We start from the raw sequence: 19,535 nt of genomic DNA on the forward strand, positions 1-19,535 counted from the left end.
TGATGGGTACCTCTAAAAACTTTAAGAAAACTCATTTAATATATATTCTTGGCACTTTTTTTCTTTCCAAGCATGTACAAACTAGAACTTGTTACTTTTTTCATCCCTAACAACTTGTTCTTCACTTTATTCTGAGTAGTTAGTTGGCTTGGAGTTAGCAGTGCTTTTGCTAGCACCTCTTCCTTACTGTCTTCAGACATTGCTGAGTTAAAGCATGGCACAGTCCATAGTACAGGAACATAGGAACTTCCATACCAGATCAGACCAGTGTTCCAGCGAATCTGATACCCTGTTCCTGACTGCAACAGATGATTCAGAGCAAGGTGTAGATCTTCTTCTCCCCGCCCCCTCACACACATGCGTGTGTACAGAGTGCACAATTAGACATACCTGCCATGGGGAAGATCTTCCTAAACCTGGATTGTTAGAAGTTGACTTATCCTGAACCATATCCCTTGATTTAAAACAAGAAATTATATCTAATGTAGCTGTGGATATTTAACCATTGAAAGCATTCACAATCCCCTCTTGGTATTATGGGCATAATAGATAGAGTTTGTGCTCCTTTTCTTTTGTAAATGGCCAAACCTCAGTGAATTTTTTATTTTTTGTTGTCTTCAGTGTCCACTAAAACAGGTTGCTAGGGCTTATAGGGAAGGTCTTTATACTTAAGATAAATATGCAGCTTCTATCTCCTCCACCCCAAATCTTGCTTAAGCATAGTATCTTTATGAAGTGATTGATCATATGTATCTTTTTGGTCAGTTTGCTGGGGGAAGTGGTCCAGGAACCAGTCCTGGCAGAAGTGTGCCACCTGTCGCCCGATCCTCGCCACAGCATTCCTTATCCAATCCCTTACCAGTAAGTATTCCCTCTGAGGAAGGTGCTAAATGATGCAGTGGATATGCCCCAGACAGGAGATTTTTTCTGAACAAATAGGGCAGAATGTTACCACAGTTACTGAAAGGGACTTGGATTTTGTTTAGTCTCTGAATTAGATTCAGTGATCCTTCAGTCTGTACAGAGCTAATAAACTGGATCATAGCTGTAAAACCAGCTGTCCAGGGCCTGATGTGGGCATGTTTGTTTCCAAGGAGCTAGTCCAATCTTAAACAGTTTATCTTACATACTTCAAACCCCAGATGCCATTTCTTGATACAGTATAGACAAGTTCTGTCTTAACAGGTTGTGGATTGGCCTATGTTCCTAGTAGTAGAAAAAGTAAAAACTAACATTTTCCATTCTGTCATTCTGATGACTCTGCTTGTCTGTTGCATCGCTCTTCCTGCACAGTTTTGTCTTGTCTATTTCGATTGTGAGATTTTTCCAGAGAAGGGCCCGGCTTTCAATGTCTGCATGGTGCCTAGCTTAGTGTTATCCTGCTCTTCGCTGGGGTTCACAGAGCTGCTGAAATATAAATATATCCTTGTTAGTGCTGAAAAATATTTTATTCCACACTGATTTTTCAGATGCTTGTAGCTTTTGGGGGTAATCAGTAAAAGCTTTCCAATGTGTGTGCATGCCCATTCCCCAACTTCTTTCACTGAGAAAGTTTCATTGTGCCATTTGGTCCCTTTTGTAAGGTTCAAATGTGAAGAGAACCAATATTTTAAAAAATTTTAAAGATATTTCAGAAGCTGCTTTTCTGTTATGATCATGTAAGTACCGTTAAAAACCACCCTTTGAATATGGCCTGGACCAAATCCTCAATTTTTCTTGAGCATTAGGAGAACAGTGTGGCAGTTTGGAGTCTTTTCTGGAGCATAGTATACTGACAGTAAACCAGGTACAATGAAGCAAATGAGCTTTTTCTGGCTGATCTATTTTGAAGTCATTTGCATACCTCCTAAACTCATATTTGTCTAAATTCCAATGCTGAGTGCTCTGGGACCGTGCATTGTACCCTGCAGAGTGCCACAAAAGAGAGAGATTGGCCCTCAGAGTCCATCATTCATCACTGAATGAAACCCTTCCAGTGCGGCCTTAAAGTTACTGGGGAATTAAAACATAACAGCACCTCCCTTCTTTAAAAAGAAAAGTTAAATGCAAAAACCGCTTAATGACACCTCATGGAAGACAGTTTACATGCACAACATTCAAGACAATTCTTCTCCCCAGAATCTGGGATCCTGTGGTAAGTGCATAAGGGGCAGTCATTCCTTGAGTGCATTTTTTCGCATTTTAATATATTGAGTATATAGAAACCTGGAGAGAACCCGTCCCATGCAGTCAAAACTGATGTCACAGGCAGCATCAGCTAAGTCCATTGTCTTTTTTTACAAAGGTGCTTGTCATGAGTCTGTTGGCAGAGCGCCCTCTTCAGGAGCTATGTGGGGAGCACAAGCATGCATGTCTAATTGTCTCACACCCATGCGCACTGCAAGGTGTGTCAGTTTAGCAGGGCTGGCTGGTGCTCAGCCCTCTGACTGAGGCTACTTGGCTATTTCTTCCGCTCATGGTCCCAGGTGAAAGAAACAGAACAGTCCACAATCACCAGACAAGGTAAAATAAAAGCATAAAGGAAAAGGAGAGCCTGTAGGTGGCTTCAATGAGGATATTGGCCTCTTAGTTCAGAGGGCCTGGGGCGGTATCTCAGTTCACCCCCGAGTGCACTGGTCTCCAGTGGAAGTCTCTCATTTGCCATCTTAATGCAGGGAATCAGTGTTCTGCTGTCTGCAAGGGCTGGGGCTCAGTTGGCTCTCATCCTCTCTGGGAAGCTCAACAGCCTGCTCCCTTCTCAGAGTTGCCCCCTTCTGAGTGGAGTTTCCCCCTTCTAACTCCTCCTCCAATGCTGGCATGATTTGCAGGTGTGGAAGGAAGGACCATCGTAGCCTGAAGCAGCTCCTTACCGCTTCCATGCTGGTGCGGGGTTTATATACCCCGTCACAGTGCTCTTCAGATTCCTTGTCTTCAGTCCTGGTTCTCCTTTCTCCTGCAACCATACTTTAACTTTATGCCTGTATTGTGGTGGTAGCATGCATCTGTAAGACCACTGCTTTGGCTACAAAAGGAAAAACCAACAACAGTAGGAACAGGGAAAAAGAGGAGAAAACTGAATATCGCTCCCAGTTTAGGGAATTAGTGTGTGGGTAAGGAAGGTGTTAAGCACCTTTTATTAAAAGACTCTAGTGGTTATTCACACTGCAGGGTAAGCTTGTCTGTGCCCTGGGCTAAGGGAGGAAAGGTAATATCTTTTAATAAGGTTGCTCAACTTTCCTAGACTATCCCTTGCCTACTTCAGATCCCTTTATCCCTCAGTTGCAGGTTGCAGATTTCACAGCCCACTGCTAAGATTTCAGCTCTTGCAATGTCCCCATCCCATAAAGCTCTCTATCCGAAAGGAAAGTAGTGTTTGTAATGCTGGGCAGAAAAAACGTTTTGGATGAGCAGTTTAAAAAAAAAAAGTTTTCTTTAGTTCATCTTTTAAAATCTGTGTCCTGCCTTTGCTACAATTGCCTAGAAGGAGAAGAGGCTGCTGGGTGGGAAAATGTGTAGCGATGAGGAGGGAGAAGTTTCCATATACAGTATTTTAATGAGGCAACATGCAGTGCACTGCTTCGGAGAATATCTGATCAAAACTAAGTTTAGGGCCACCACAGTTTTCTGTGTCTGATTCAGCCGCGTTCTGTGCTGGTGCCACTCTCCTGACCCTGAGTACTGTATCAAACAAAGTTAGATGAGCAGTTCTCAGACTTTAAGACCTATCCCATCACACCTAAAACAATCTAGTACTTGGCATTCTGCTGTCGTAATTAATCAGTGTAACTAATATCTTTTCTTGTTCTGATGGTACCATGCACAACAGTTAGAAACTCACTGTACAAGATGTGAAAGTGGTTTCTCCTTAGCTGCTATATATGGGTACTTCCTGAAAAGCTTTGAAATAGGGCTAGTGTTTACCTATCTTAGGCAGTTTATTTTTGCCATTAAAACAGGGGCCAGGTTACTATGACTCCTGGATCCTGATCATGGTTCAGTTGCTTATCTAGAGCAACTCTGCCTCGATTCACTAATCTGTAACATGGGTATACCTGCACCTCTTGTGAAGTTGGGTGGTTGTAAATGACTTTGAAAAGTACGAAGCATTTGTAGAATGAGGATGATACTGACCTAAAGTCCATTGAGATCTATAAGAGCTAAGGATCATTGTTCTGAGCCTTTAAAGAGTGCAAAGGCCTAAATTAAGATAGTCTGGTTAAGGCTTTGAGTTTCCAGCTCTTTGCTTGAATGGCCCCAAAATGTGCAGACGTGGAGAAGGGCAGTATTTCCGTTAACTAGGGGAATCCTGTTCTGCACGTTCACATGCATTGCAGCACATTTCAAACATGTTATTCCAGTCACTCCTATTGACCTCCGCTATCAGAACGATCTTTCCAGGAGCTCTGCTTTTGTTAACAGATCCTCTCTTTGCTGGCTCTCCGTTCCTGAGCTGCTGCTTTGCTGACAACAGTTTTGGCAGAACCAGAGAATCCTTTTTTTTTTAAAGGTTTATTGTATTTTTTTAAATGTATTACAGCGGCGAGTGGAGCAGCCACTATATGGGGTAGATGGCAGTTCTGCAAAGGAGCCGCAGGAAGAACACTCTCCTCTGCCAACGCTGATGTCTATGATGCTGGCAAAACAGCGGCTTGAGAGTGAGCAGTTGGTACAGAGGGGAGCTGGCCTCTGTTTTGCTTTTGTTTCGGTGAGCAGTTTTTAAAAAACCCAAGCCCAGGGCAGAGGCTGTGTTAAGGGATTGGGAATGGGATGTGGAGTCTTTCAGCTCTAGGGCTCTGGTTTACATCCAGCCTGGGTTACTAGTGACAGTCTTTACCATCTAACAGCTGGTTCATGACCTATGTGAAAAGTTGCTTCCAGCAACTTTTGCCTTCTAGAGAAATCTGTCTGGTGTAGATGCTTGTATTTCAATTTAAGAAGCTAAATTGATAAAGCCGAAGTAGATTCCTGACTGATTTTAGGCTAAACCAACTACTCTCAAAGCTGGAGTAACTGCCAGTACGGCTGAGAGACCAGGTGGGTGAGGGAATATCTTTTATTGGACCAACTGCTTTTGGTGAGAGAGACAAGCTTTTGAGCTTACACAGAGCTGCTCTTCAGGTCTGGGAAATGCGCTCAATGTTGCAGCTAAATACAAAGTAAACAGATTGTTTAGCATAAGTAGTTAAACATATTTCAAGGGACAATTCAAAGGTGAAGCGGCCTGTTAACACCTCTCCAGTCATGGGGAAGTAAAGTGTGTGTGTGGGGGGGGAAGCTGGCAGAGGGGGTAAGTGGGTTATATGGCTGTAATAAGCCATAAATCCAATGTCTCTATTCAGTCCATAATTTTTCAGTATCTAGCAAAATTGTGCATTTAAGCTCCCAGGCCAAACAAGGACACTTTGCCAGAGAAGTAGACCACATCATGGAATGGGCCACCCAAATACCCCAAGTGAACCTGCTTCAGTACAGAAATGAAACCCTCTCCAGCCACACACCTCTAGTTGTCATTTAATTGCAGCAAGTGAGGCTTAGGTTGGGCATTAGGAAAAACTTCCTAAGGCTATGTCTCTACTGTGCCCCTTACATTGGTGCCGCTGCAGCCAGGCCATTGTAAGATGCACAGTGGAGACAAAATAAAATCACGCTGAATGAGGGGTGGTAGCTTCATCCACAGGGGAGCGGCTCCCGCTCCCGTTGAAGTGCTGTCCACACAGGTGCTTTTTGTCATTAAAACTTTTGTCGCTCAGGGCTTTTTGTTTTTCACAGCCCTGAGCGACAAGTTTTAACAATGAAAGTGCAGTGTAGACAAAGCCTAAGTGTGAGGGTGGTTAAGCACTGGAACAAATTGCCTAGGGGGGTTGTGGAATCTTTGTAATTGGAGGCTTTTAAGAACAGGTTAGTCCATCACCTATCAGGAATGGTCTAATTATTACTTAGCCCTGCCTTGAGTGCAGGGGACTGGACTAGAAGATGACCTATTGAGGTCCCTTCCAGTCCTACACTTCCATGTTCATCACCCTACACTGGAACCCATACATTTTATCATCAAACAATTACAACCCATACTCGATGGGGACACCATCCTGAAAGAAATCTTTTCTGAATCCCCCTCTTCTGGCCTTCAAACAACCACCCCCTACCCAGCCTCACTAAGCTCATCATCAGAAGCAAGCTCCCCACAGACCAGAGCAGAACAACTCAAAGCAGCATCAGACCCTGCCAGCACAACAGATGCAAAACCTGTGGACATATCTCCACTGCTGCAATTATCAACATCCCCTACAGCACGCCATGGGTTCAAGATCCATGGGTTCTACACATACCTATCACGTGTGGTGTGCTAGTGAACTAAATACCCAATAATAACAGTGGGTGAAAAGAGACAACCACTGCACTCTCAAATAACCTTTCACAGAAAGATAAAAGACCTGTGGGTGAACACAGCACAAAGCGATGACTCTATATCTGACCTCTTCTAATCCTCAAAGGAAAACTGCAGGACACCTTCAAAAGATGAGCCCCTCCTAGCTTTTTTTTCTTTTCCCCACTGTGATGGAGAGGTGTTAACTACTTATGCTAAACAATTTATTCCACCTTATACTTACTGTGATACTCTTGAGTACATTTCCCAAACCTGAAGAAGAGCTCTGTGTAAACTCAGAAGCTTGTCTCTGTCACCAAAAGCGGTAGGTCCAATAAAAGATATTCCCTCACCCGCCTTGTGTCTCTAATTTACTGGGACCAACATGGCTACAACAACACTGCATAAAGACAGCTGAGAACGTTGATGAAATGTTACTGAAGTTATATTAAAGTTCATAGAAATGTATCTTTTGCAGGAGTGCCAACCCCAAATGTTCAAAAATCATGTCCGGCTCCCCAAAAATCATGAGATTGGCTTTAAAATCATGAGATTATGTCAAAATAACAGATTTGGTGTTTACTTGCCTGCTGCTTTTTGAGGCGGGGGGGGGGGGGGCGGGCGGGCGTCACATTTTGAAGCTTTCTCCACAGCCACGAGGTCTAAAAACTCACTTCTTAAAGAATGAAGGCCAAAATTGTTGCACATCCACTTGACTCCAGGAGTTGGGGCTTTAAGGAAAACAATAATTATCATGAGACTTACGATAAGACCATGAGAGTTGGCAACACTGCAAGTTTAAACCGATTGACCTGGGCTTTCTGGGAAGGATCAGTTTCCCTTCTCATAGCCCAAACCTCGGAAACATTTTTTAAATGGTTTTAGCTGAACGACATTGAGACCAGAAAGCATCTTCCATATAAAATGAGTGTGTGTTTGCATGAAGAATTGCAGTCACGTTAATACCTGGTAGTAGGTAATTATGCTGGCTTTCTGTTGCAGGCCCAGCAAGGCAGCCCCTCTTCTACCGGATCAGGGAACACAGAGCATTCCTGCACCTCCCAAAAACAGATTTCCGTCCAGCACAAACAGACACAGGTATAGGCCAACAAACTGTAAAGCATATTGCCCCCTTCCATCTAAGCTTTACATTTGGTGCAGTTCCGGCACTGGAGAAGAGAAGAGGGACATGAGTCTTGGTAGGTGGCAACCTACTGACTTCATCGAGGGACTGCGTTTGGACTGTTGGATCTATTTGCGACACTGCTAATCTGTTGTCACCCTGAACGAGTCCCATGACCTCTTTGTGCCTGTTTCTCACTGTAAAATGGATACTTCCCTACCTAACTGATGATGGCGATTACTTGCTCTTTAGAACACTTTGGGACCTGATAAAAGACATACTCAGGGTCTAACTGATTTCCGTATTTGGGGTCAGGAAGGAATTTTCCCCCAGGTCAGATTGGTAGAGATCTTGTGGGATTTTTTTTACTTCCTCTGCAGTGTGGGTCACTTGCTGAGTTAAAGTAGATTAAATGGTGGGTTCTCTGTAACTTGATGTCTTTTTAAGTCAAGATCTGAAGTCTTCAGAAGCTCAGCCAGAGGTCATGGGCCTATTGCTGGCATGGGTGGGTGAAGTTCTGTGGCCTGTGATGTGCAAGAGGCGAGACTAGATCAGTGGTTCTCAACCTGTGGACCACTTGCAGCCTAATCAGCACAGAGCTGCAGCCTATGTGACATCCTCAGGACCATACAGGTAGTATATTGGATGCAGCCCACAATGGTAAATAGGTTGAGCACCACTGGACTAGATGATGATGGTTCCTTCTGGCCCTAAAGTCTGAGTCTAAGAAACAATTGCCAACTGGTACGAGCTGTTCTTCCCCACAGTACCCATAATTCCTGTTTATGTTACAGGGAATCCAATATGTAAGTTTTCAGAAACAAAGACTTGTATCTGTTTCTGCTGTTAAAAGGGAACAGTTCAATTAGAGGAGGTTATTTAAAACGAGAGCATACAAATGGAAAACAAACATCAGATGTAATACTTCCCCACAAGGCCATCGTAGGGCTGTGTGAAGACTAACGTCCTGTCTAAGCCAATCTGAGATCTTCAATGTGCACAGTCTTACTCTGTCTACCTACTGAAATTTTAGCTTTGAACTGAAATACATTTGAAATCATGGCTGAGAGGCTGTGCATTTTACACCTCCCCTCATGCTAGCTGTGTTATTGCCTGGGAGAACATTGAAAACCGGAGGCCTTAAGGGCACTAAACAAAATTCGTGAATGCAATACAAGAATCTATATTTACAACAGAAGGTGGGGCTTTTGGAGCTCTTCAGATGCCACTGCGATTTCAGTGTTCCCCATGGCCAAATTTTCTAACACTTGTCTGCTCGTATTGTCTGACCTTTATGCTAGGGGTGTGCACCCTGTAGAATGAGAAGAGTGAAAATAAATCCTGGTTTCACCAGAGTTCTAGATTGCACAAAGCCCCACTTTCTAGAATAAACTATTGAGAACCATGACAAATGACCAAGACACGTATATAGCAAGCTTTCTGTAGCTGAAATATTCTCTGTTTTCATCTGACTTTGTTTTGTGATGTTTGTCTCTGCAGTCTGACCTCACAATGGAAAAAATATCTGCACTAGAAAACAATAAAAACTCTGACCTGGAGAAGAAGGAGGGGAGGATAGATGACTTATTAAGAGTAAGTGTAAACATGAAAAGGCTCTTGTAAAAACCTGCTTTTTGTAGCATCCTGGTATTGCAAAAGTGGAACACGTGCACAAATCAGGATTTTCTATACTACATTTGGGGAAACTGACACTCGTAGAGAAGGAGATAACATGAATACCTTTTCAAAGGATAATTGGCAAATTGGTTAGGCTGAGAATAGGAGTTCTTGAGGTAGAAGCTATAGGCAGGCTTGCCAGTATATGTAGATACCAAGTATAGCAATTAGGCTGATCTGATGGATACAGCTATTCTATCTCATTATTTGTAAGTAAAAGAACTTCTTCTGAAGAAACTGTTTCATTCTAAATGATGAGATCTAGGAGACTTGTCACTTGACTCTCAAAGGAAGCGATGGAAGCTATCCTCTAAATTAGAAACCATATAAAGCACTGGAGAAAATACACAGTGGGGCAGGGAACCCTACCTGGAAGACTCCATCGGACAGGTAGGCATGTTGTCTACCAGAAGAAAGCAAGAGTCAAGGAGTAGAAAGCAAAACTGAACTTTTCCTTTTATTCCAGACTCTTCTGTATTGAAAACATTCCATAAAAAATGCTTGTTTCTGACCACACTAAGGCCCTTATTCTGCAAAGACTATACTTGGGTGTCTGGCCTCCATATCTAGGAGAATATGTATGTGAAAGAGAGATGCTTTTTATGGCATGGTCAAAAACTTGAAAGATTTTTGTGGAACACTTTCAAATAAACCAGGATGACAAATAATTCTGTTTTCTAGTGACTTCAAGAGTAACTCCTAATTTTTTTTTTAAGAGGCCTACACCACTTGAGGCTTAATTGGATGCCAAATGACAGATGTTTTCTGTTTTTTAGGTATGTCCTTTTCTAGTCTACACGGGTAATACCCATGCAACCTTGATGTTCTTGAAACACATCTCAGTTTCCAGAAAGAGAGTCTATAGCAGGGCTGACCAGCTGTGCCAGAGAGCAATCCTACAGCTGAAAGTGCAAAGGATGTCATCTTGCTGCTTCCCGTCAGTGTTCAGTAGAGAGGAAGGAGGGTCTGGTGATTATTGTGAGAGCCTGGGACTTGAGACGCTAGTTCAGTTCACTGCTATGCTATAGACTTCCCATGTGACCTGGGGCAAATTACTTATGCTGACATAAGCTGTAGTGTAGACATAGCCTAAATTATGTTGCTTGGGTGGGAGGGTGAATAAATCACCCCCCTGAGCGACATAAGTTACACAGACCTAAGTGCCAGTGTGGACATAATTACACCAGCCCCCACAAGTGGCAATAGCTAAGCTGACAGGAGAGCTCTCTCCTGTCTTCTTAGAGCGGCTACAGTGGTGCAGCTGCACCACTGTAAACTCTAGTGTAGCCATGCCCTATGTCTCTCTGCCTCAATTCCCGACCTGTGAAATAGGATATCCCTTCCCTACCTCCCACGGTGTTGATAGGTGCTCAGATACTCTGGTAATGGGACCAGATACATACTATGGAGAGTGGATTCACGTGATCTTTTATCTTGGCAACAAGTTGGCTGCTAATTTGCTTTTCTCTGACCTGTTCCCTGGAGCCAGCTGAGTAGAGTACCTTTCAAGGTGATACATGGCTTGGCTTTTTCAGGGCAGCCTTGAACACGGAAAGTTTGTATTTTGTCTTCATTGACCTTGTGTACTTTCTTTTTAGGCCAACTGTGATTTGAGACGGCAGATTGATGAACAGCAAAAGATGCTGGAGAAATACAAGGAACGGTTGAACAGATGTGTGACAATGAGCAAGAAGCTCCTTATAGAAAAGGTGAGCTGCTAGCTTTCCAAGTCTCTGTATCCAGAGCCACCCGGCTTTGGAAAACACACTCACTCTGTCATGCCTGTCCTGAACTCTGGAAACTTGCTCTTCAGAATGGAGTGAAACTTGTAGTCATTTGAAATACAGAATTAGAGCTGTGCGTTTTGAATTATTTCTCTGAAATGGTAATGGGCAATGGTTTTCAAAGTGCAGAGCCTTTTGGCTTTCTTTTGTCAACCTCAAAAGGAAACCAGCATCCATTCGTCTGAGCAGAATAGCCTGAGTTGTTGCATCTTATAATTCACTTGGCATTACTTGCTGTGGATGGTTATGTAGGTATAAAGTAGCATCTGTGATCCTAGCAGTGCAAGAGAATATTGGAGGAGACTACACAAGAAGGCACCATGGCCCAGTAAATGGGAGCTAGGACTCAGAGCTAGGTGTCAGATGTGTTTTGTGACTTAGGGGAAATTGTTTAACTTTTGCCTGTTTCTAACTGTAAAATGGAGAATGTCCTTGTAAGGTGCTTTGAGTCCTAGTGATGAAAGCACACTATAAAAATACTAGGTTATTGCTTACCAGCTTTCAGCCTGCTTCAGTGTTAAAAGACTTCATTACAGTTAATGTTTTTAATTTAGTCCTTTTTTATATATTGTTAAACCATTTACATCTGATGCGTGAAGGTATCAGGAAATATTGTGGCAGTGTTGAAAACTTGTTTGAATTGCTTTAGTTGCGGCACTGATTGGTCTTAATTGGGCATGACCTCCCGTCTGTGAAAGTGAGGGATTTGTAACTAGATGGAGCTGAATGTTTGTAGAACAGGTGCTGTGGAAGCTTCACTAACTGAGCTTTGCCAGTTCTTCTTGATCCTTGTCAATGGCAATATTAAGAGTTGCCTAAGAACAGAGTATTTAAAATACTGCATAACTTTCAGCTCAAAATTGATCATTAGTGCTGCTGATTCAACACTACTGTCTTGTCTTCCTCCAGTCAAAACAGGAAAAGATGGCATGCAGAGATAAGAGCATGCAGGATCGACTGAGACTGGGTCATTTCACTACTGTCCGGCATGGGGCCTCTTTCACCGAGCAGTGGACAGATGGCTACGCTTTCCAGAACCTCATCAAGTAAGAGTAGAAGCTCTCGTCTTTTTCTCAGGAGGCAGAAAAGAAAATCCATCTCTCGTGCCTGTTATCCCAAAGCACTTTTGGCTAATATGTGAGCTATATGAGGTGATCTCTACTGCCCTTTAGATTGAAACTGAGCCTACTATTTGACAATGCACAAACAATACTCGACAATATTTTTAGGCCAGACAGCAAAGAATATTCTTCCAGTAAAAACTCTGTTGTAGTTTAGGGAGTCAGAATCTAATTACCAGAGTTGGTGTAGCCAGAACAGTGGGCTAATGCTGCCTCTCACAAAAAAGGCCACAGTGACTATAAGTAGTCATGGCCTCTATCTTACACCCATTTGAAATACAGAAAAGATAAAGATTGAATGAGTTAAAGGGACACAAATTATATAGTGCTAATTATTACCTTACCTATGCCTTCAGTTAGAAGTGACACTCGATTAAAACAAATTTACTTTTAACTCTTTTTGCAACTCTCTCATCTTGGAACATCCGTGAAGTTAGTCTCACTTCTGGTTCTTAATTCAGCAGTGTTTTGGCTGCAAGCCAAAGGAGAAGTATGTATGCATTCTTTAACAAATAATGTAGACATTTCTCTTGGACTCAGGTTTTGTTTAAACAAACCACCCCCTCCCCTTTTTTTAATACAAATATCTAAGTTTTTTGGCCAACGCCAAGTTGCTCCTTCTATGCCTAGCTTAACTGATGGTTTCTCTTTGACAGCAGTGCTTGTCTATGGTGAAAACAGATTTGCTTTATTAAGCAAATTCTTTGAGAGCAGCTAAAGATATAGAAGATGTTCTAATAGCAGTAAAATTCACACCTGTTTCCTCTTGGGGAGAGAGACCCGCCTATATTCTCAATGCACCTGGCCAACTGTGCAATGCTGGGTCAGGGGGGATAGGACTGAGGAGGAGGGCAGGAATCCAATCCTGATTCTGTCTTCAAGGTGTAAGCAGACTGGATTTTTAGATGGATTTTCACAACTGTGTGTGTTATGGTTGGTCGCACCAGGCTGTGTGTATTATTTTAAAGAAGTTTTAAAAGAGAAAATCCACAATACTTAACTTTTTTTCTGGCAACAATGTTCGGAGAGAAAGGGAGCTGCATAACCCAGGAAATGGAAATGACAAAACCCTTTTACACAAGTCATCAATAGAAGTACCCTGTAAATTCCTGCCTGGCCCAGGCCATTAAGTGGGACTTCCATGCAAATATATCTCACATGAAGTAATGTTTTATTTACAAGCATGCAAAGACAAGAGCATGCACAATCCTCTAAGATTGAGTCGCTTCTTTGTAGTCTGACTTGGGAACCCATTTCATCAAGCAGTGCACAGATGGTCCGGGGCTTTAGAATCTCCTTTAAGGGAAGAAGTCCTTTGTTTTCTTCTGCAAGAGACAAGAAAATAGAGGTGCTTTTGAAAGTTTTACCTGCAATCTCTAACTCCCATTTTGTGACTTAACTGCCAGAGTGTAATTGAAAGCTGATGGAACTTAGTCTCCTAAGTAATTTTGGTGCTTTTCAAAATTTTACCCTGTGTTTTAAATTAAAATGACAGGCAGTTTTAATGATAGCTTTCTTCTGCAAGAAGAAGGTCCATTATTGGTGGAACTGAAAAAGGTTTGCATTGCTTTAAGAAGTTGCCTTTAAAAGCTGGGGATCATTTGACCATAACTGTGCAGTAGAGGGCTCACTTTGCAGGGAAGGCAGTGATCTAGAATAGATCCTTTTAGGGACCTATGAAAAGTGAGTGGGGTAGCTGACAAAGCCAACCTCCTGTCATGGCTAACTATAAATCATGGTTCATTCCTGGGTTTTCTTTAAGATGATCACAAGTAGAGAGATCATCACTTGCATGCTTATGATTTGGGCGCAGGATTTAATCCGTTGGAGGGTTTCTCATATTTCAGCAAATGAAGACTCCCTCGCTCTATAAATTGACTAACCTTTATCAAGTTGAAGGATTTGACACCTCCCTCCCACAGTTGGCATGTCTTTCCATACCTTGTGTTAAAACACTTGATTTACTCATCCTAGGAGAAGTGATTTTGAAAATCATTTTGCTAATCTGGGGGGGGATACTAACAACAGCTATGTACATGTAATTAGTCATCTGTTTCCATTACTTGTATTTTTATAGTCTCTCTGCCCCTTTCTCTCCCCACCCCACTCCCTCTCCCCAAGGCAACAGGAGAGGATAAATTCCCAGCGGGAGGAGATAGAAAGACAACGAAAGATGTTAGCAAAACGGAAGCCACCTGCCATGGGACAGACCCCTCCCGCAAGCAACGAGCAGAAACAGCGCAAGAACAAGACCAATGGAGCAGAAAATGAAACGTACGTTACATGGCTTTGTATTGGGGCATTCCAGAGCAGCAGTGTTTTTATAGGATATAGTTATCTTCTGGGAAATAGAATACTGCATTCACTTCTAAGCTTTAATGTTTATCTCATAGACATTCCTTGTAAAAAAAAAAAAAAAAAATTGTAGAATAAATCTAGCATTCCAGAACTTGTGGCTGCAGCCCTAAATATTTTCCATTGGAGTGAAATAGGGATCAATGTTGCTCATAGTAAGTTGGGAAAGTAGAATTTTTTTTTCATGTGCAAGCAGTATTTTTTTAAGCCTTGCAGCTGCATCTGTATCTAGCCTCAGACTTGAGAGAATAAATGGTGCAAATTTTTTGTTCTCTGCTGAAATTTTCCCATCAGATTTATCAAATAATCTCTCTAGATTCCACCACAACTGTGCATTTCACACTTCCCAATAAAGAAATGGTATATGGGTTAGCAGTATTTATCCTGTTGGGCTTTCTTTGGAGGATTTCAAAATAAAGCAGATATATTGGGGAAAGATTCTCCACATAATATAATACTTAAAGCAGTCCTTTCTGTCTCCAAAGCACTTGCCAACATCAGCTAATTCCACTGGTGGGGAGGCAAAAGATCATGCTCTCTCCTCTTTTCTCTTGTGCACAATATGTTATTTTCAGTGAATTTATTGCTCTCAAACATGCCGTCTTGACCCTGCTGGGGACTAAAGCCATTTTTCTCCAGAACAATTTAGCACAGATAGTGGTGAGTCCAAGCTTTGCTGCCTCCCCAGTAGGTGTTGGTCCTTCTTCCAAGCCAGGATTATCTCTGAGGATGCGAGGGGTGGAGTTCAGTCTCCGAGCCCATTTCCTCCTTGTCTCTTCTACTGACACTACCAAGGTGATCAGTTACCAAGTGTGTTAAGGAAACCGACCTACTAGGAAGTAGACTAATGGCTTATCTACACCGACCTATAGTATGCGGCAAGCTGGGGTGTGAAGCCACCATTCACTAGCCCTCCACAAGCTAACTGTCCATGTGCACCCTGCTTACGTGCATTCACAGTTAGTTACTTCGTGTGCTGTGATCTGGTCCTTCTTGAAACAGAACTAGTTAAAGTGTATTAACTGTTAATGCATGTCAGCAGGGTCCACATGGACAGTTTGGACCGTTGGTCCACGTGGACAGCCTAGTGTGGGGTAGATTCACACCCCAGACTGCCACAGTCTGAACATTTGGGTAGACAAGCACTCAGTTCAGTTGATTATCTGGGGCTTCCATGAAGCACTTGGCTACCAATAACCAAGGCAGCAAACAAACTTCTGACCTAATGGTGAAAGGCTCCATCCCCTATAACCCAAGCTTCCGAGCCATCTGTTCCCTCTCCCTGCCACTACTCCCAGACATCTCTTCATTCCTGCCATGTTTCTATCTCCCCTCTTCCCTTCAGAGTTTTTTTCATTTTGTGCTCCTTTCATTCCTTTCCTCTCTTTACTCATTCAGTCCTTATCCTTGGTTCCTAGAAAGGTCCATTCCACACTCGAGTCCCATGTAATCTTCCATAAATACAGTAAACCAGGATCATAATTTTGAATGGCTTTCTATATTTCATTTTGCTAAAATTGCTTTGTGGGGATTGCATGACTTAGTGGAGCTGATGAGAGCCCAGGGCCCTTTTCAGTCTCTATTTCAGAGTGTGCCCGTCTAACAAAAGCTGCCACTGCCTTTTGGCACTCATGATAAAGATGTCAAAGAACTAAACGAGCCATGGAGAGAAGTCTCCTCATTAACGGGAATGGTGCTTCCTCTTTCATGGTTGATGTGTGGAGTCTCGTTGAACTGTAGTGGAACGTGTTACCTGTGCTTTAGGCAAATAGAGGGCTTCATAGCAAAGATGAATCCAAAACCATTAACTGTGGCTTATGTCACACATGTCAGTTGCTATATACTCCTTTATGGTAACACCAGTATGTATCAGCACACTCACTGAGGTCTGGAGGTGCAGACTGAATGTCTATATGTGATTTTTTTTAAAAAAAAAAAATCTTAGGAAGAATAAAGACTTTTCACAGCTTGCAACTATAAACTTGAGGGCACAAGAGAATGTTTATGGCTCTTTCCCACTTCCTCTAGAAGATTTGCCACTTAGAATGTATGGCTAGTAAGACCAGGCCTGATGTTTGGGAGGGGCAAGACTTTTAATCAAGTGGTTTTTGTGCCAGATGCAGAATCTTAGGCTAGGTCTACACTACTGCGGTAAGTCAACTTACGCTACGCAAGTCCAGCTACATACCTTAGGTTGAGTTACCATGGGGTCTACACCGCAGGGGGTTGACGGGAGAAAAATCTCCCGTCGACTTACCTTACTCTTCTTGTTGGAGGTAGAGTACAGGGGTCAACTGGAGAGTGCTCTGCCGTCGATTTGGCGGGTCTTTACTAGACCCACTAAACCGACCGCTGGTGGATCGATCTCAAAGTGTCTATCCCTGCTGTAGTGTAGACCTGCCTTTAATGTAGTTAAGTTATGTATGTCCAGATGGGTCTGCTGTTTGTCATGCCTCATGAATAGCACCGATATTCTTCGAGTTTAGGGTGGCTTTTTAGCGGTTAGCACAGTTGCTGGAGACATCTTGTAAAGTTGGCTGGCACCAGGCGCATGTGGTCAGGGTGGAGTTTGTTAGCCTACGAAAACTTTGCTTTCTAAATGAGCTGGAGCAATTGGTATAATCAGGGTAAGCTCAGTTTTTACTAATTCGTTATGTTGTAGCCTTTGGTTCTAATGGAAACAATCCCTGATATTAACCAACATTGAAGCTTTCACTGCAGTGTATGGAGTCCCAGGCAGTTCAGGGCTGAAGTTGATATTCCACTAACCTTTCCCCTTAGGTCTCAGCATTGCAATATGTAAGAGATACGCAGGCTTCCCCCACTGTTCTGATAAGCTTTGCTAGAGTGGGGCAGTCAGAATTTTGAATGTTCTTGTTTCGTCAGTGTACGTCAACATAGTATGAATGTGTGTTTGATTTTTAAAAGCAGTTGCCTGCTAACTAAGTATATTATGGGTATATGTCAGCAGTGGCCAAACTTCCTGACCCTCCAAGCTACATGCGATAATCTTCAGAAGTTCGAGAGCTGGGTGCACCTGCCAGGGCTCAGGGCCTCTGCCCAGTGGCAGGGTGGTGGAGCTAGGGGCTTCAGTCCCACAGGAGGCACCTGCCAGGGTTTGGGGCTTCAGCAAGAGTGGGGCTGAAGCCCTGAGCCCCATCAGGTGCCTTGTGCTGGGCTGCAACTCCTAGACACCCTGTCTCACCCCGTCCGTCTCCTCGCCCCCCCCCCCCCCCCCCCGCTTGGCAGAAGCCCCTACCCCCACCATCCTGCTGGAGGGCAAAGCCCCAAGCTCCCCCGCAGTCTGATAGGTGGAGGATTTGGGAGGCTACACAAGCCGCATTTTAGGCACCCCGGTTGTATTTAGGCTGGGGGGGGCACTTTTGCCCTACACATAAGTGTGTCATATTTTGATACTTTCAAACTCAAACAGTTTACTTGTAGGTGATTCTTTTAATTTGTATTTAAATTTCTCCACCCTTGAAATAGTATTGTTTTGAAAGAGGGTTGTGCACATCATCTCCTCTTAAAGTAACTTTGTCAATCTTGTAAAATTCCCTTCGCATGCTTTTCAACTTCAAAATACCTTACAAAAATAACTTACTGCAAAAACTAGGATTTATTAACCTCATTGTATTGCCTTGGGCTGCCCCAGAAATGCAATTTCTGGCTGACAGTGTAGACAGTTCTGCAGGCTGAAAGTCTGGGGTTTTACCTACAAACCATTTCAAGGGTCATGGTGGATTCTCGATCACTGGCAACTTTTAAATTGTGATGGGATGTTTTTTCTAAAAGATCTGCTCTAGGAATTACTTTGGGAAGGTTCTCTGGCCTGTGTGATACAGGAGGTCAGACCAAATGGTCTCAATGATCCCTTCTGGCTTTGGAACCTATGGGGGAAAAATGGGGTTTTCCTTCAATCGCCAGTAATAATCTTTGAGTGTTTCCCAAATTCCTCCTCTTAAAAAATAGCCATTTGCAGTGTTTTAAAAATTGCCAGCCTAGTGAATTGTAAATGCCATTCAAATTCAGTGGGAGTTGGGTGCTAAGTCCTTTGGGGTCCTTTTAAAAATCCTACCCTCTTTAGAACTCAGTCTGAGGGTTTTGAGCACAGATATGTCATCTTGTTTAGGGTGCCTTAAAAGGGAGGAAGGGTGCTCCTGTGATAGGAGCATTGAGCCATGATTTACCCAAGAGTAGTTATGAAATTCAGTCACCTCCTGAAAATAAGCATCTATAATGTAAACATGGACAAGACTGTAATTTAAGGCAGGAAGCTGAATTTGTAGGGGGTTTTGTGGTCCAGTGTTTTCAGTAGCATAGCTCAGGCTGTCACAGAGCCCTCAGCTATAATGGAAGTAGTGTATTTCAAGTGTGTTTATATTAAATAGGACAGTGTTTATTTTCCAGCCACCTTGGCTTTTTTAAAATACTAGAAGCTAGCATGTAGCTATTTCTGGAAATACTAGGCCAGTGATAGTCATTCTATCGCTTGTCTGAAATGGGTAGATTGTCACTGTTTAATCCTGTCTATCTGTCTCTTACACACAGCCCACGTTTGGTTTATTCAATTGTTCAGGTACCCCAAATCCTGCAATAGCAACCAGTTGTCAAAGCTTGCTGGTTAAGTCTGGGAAGTTCAGTCTGGGAAGGCTTCTTTAAAGCAAAGTAAATTTGAGATTACAGAACAATCTGGATTAACTGGATCTGATTTAAATGTAGGTCATTTTGTTTCTTGAGAGCTTGTGTTGTAATCTGTTCTCCAAGGAAGAACTACCAATATGCCACACAACTTTTTGTTCTGAGTCCCTCTGTAAACATTAATGGTATTGGTTGTATTTTTTTAGTACAGTATGTTAATTTGGAATGTAGTGATCTTTCGCAGTAAAGTGGATTTACAAGGAGAACCTGCATCCTGAATATTGGACTAAACGCTTTCTCGTACAATGGTAAAGCAGGCAAATTCCAATTATACTCACTGTTCAACTGTAGCTGAATTATAGCTACCACTAAGGGGCACCCATTCAAGGAGCAGGTATATTAATTGGGAAATTAAGTAATCCTGGCTCTTATGTTTTAAGGGCTAGCCATTGTTTTAGGAAATGTTTGTGGAGGAGGGCAGGTTGAGATTT

General features: G+C 42.8%; 1 protein-coding gene across 8 annotated transcripts in view; it reads left to right on the forward strand.

Annotated features, from left to right (window-relative positions):
* Nucleotides 1-19,535, forward strand: part of TLK2 (tousled like kinase 2) — a 54,462-nt gene that overhangs the window by 18,123 nt on the left and 16,804 nt on the right. For 5 of the 8 annotated variants that reach the window (XM_073326026.2, XM_073326031.2, XM_073326023.2 and 2 more), the window contains 7 exons: nucleotides 766-861; nucleotides 4,517-4,684; nucleotides 7,346-7,441; nucleotides 8,967-9,059; nucleotides 10,742-10,852; nucleotides 11,837-11,973; nucleotides 14,170-14,322. In XM_073326026.2, coding sequence (XP_073182127.1) covers nucleotides 766-861; nucleotides 4,517-4,684; nucleotides 7,346-7,441; nucleotides 8,967-9,059; nucleotides 10,742-10,852; nucleotides 11,837-11,973; nucleotides 14,170-14,322 — 854 coding nt within the window. The remainder of the gene's footprint in view (nucleotides 1-765; nucleotides 862-4,516; nucleotides 4,685-7,345; nucleotides 7,442-8,966; nucleotides 9,060-10,741; nucleotides 10,853-11,836; nucleotides 11,974-14,169; nucleotides 14,323-19,535) is intronic. The other 3 variants (XM_073326025.2, XM_073326027.2, XM_073326028.2) reach the window with 3 other exon arrangements.

Source organism: Lepidochelys kempii, chromosome 27 (assembly GCF_965140285.1).
Source record: "Lepidochelys kempii isolate rLepKem1 chromosome 27, rLepKem1.hap1, whole genome shotgun sequence".
Classification (NCBI taxonomy): domain Eukaryota; kingdom Metazoa; phylum Chordata; order Testudines; family Cheloniidae; genus Lepidochelys; species Lepidochelys kempii.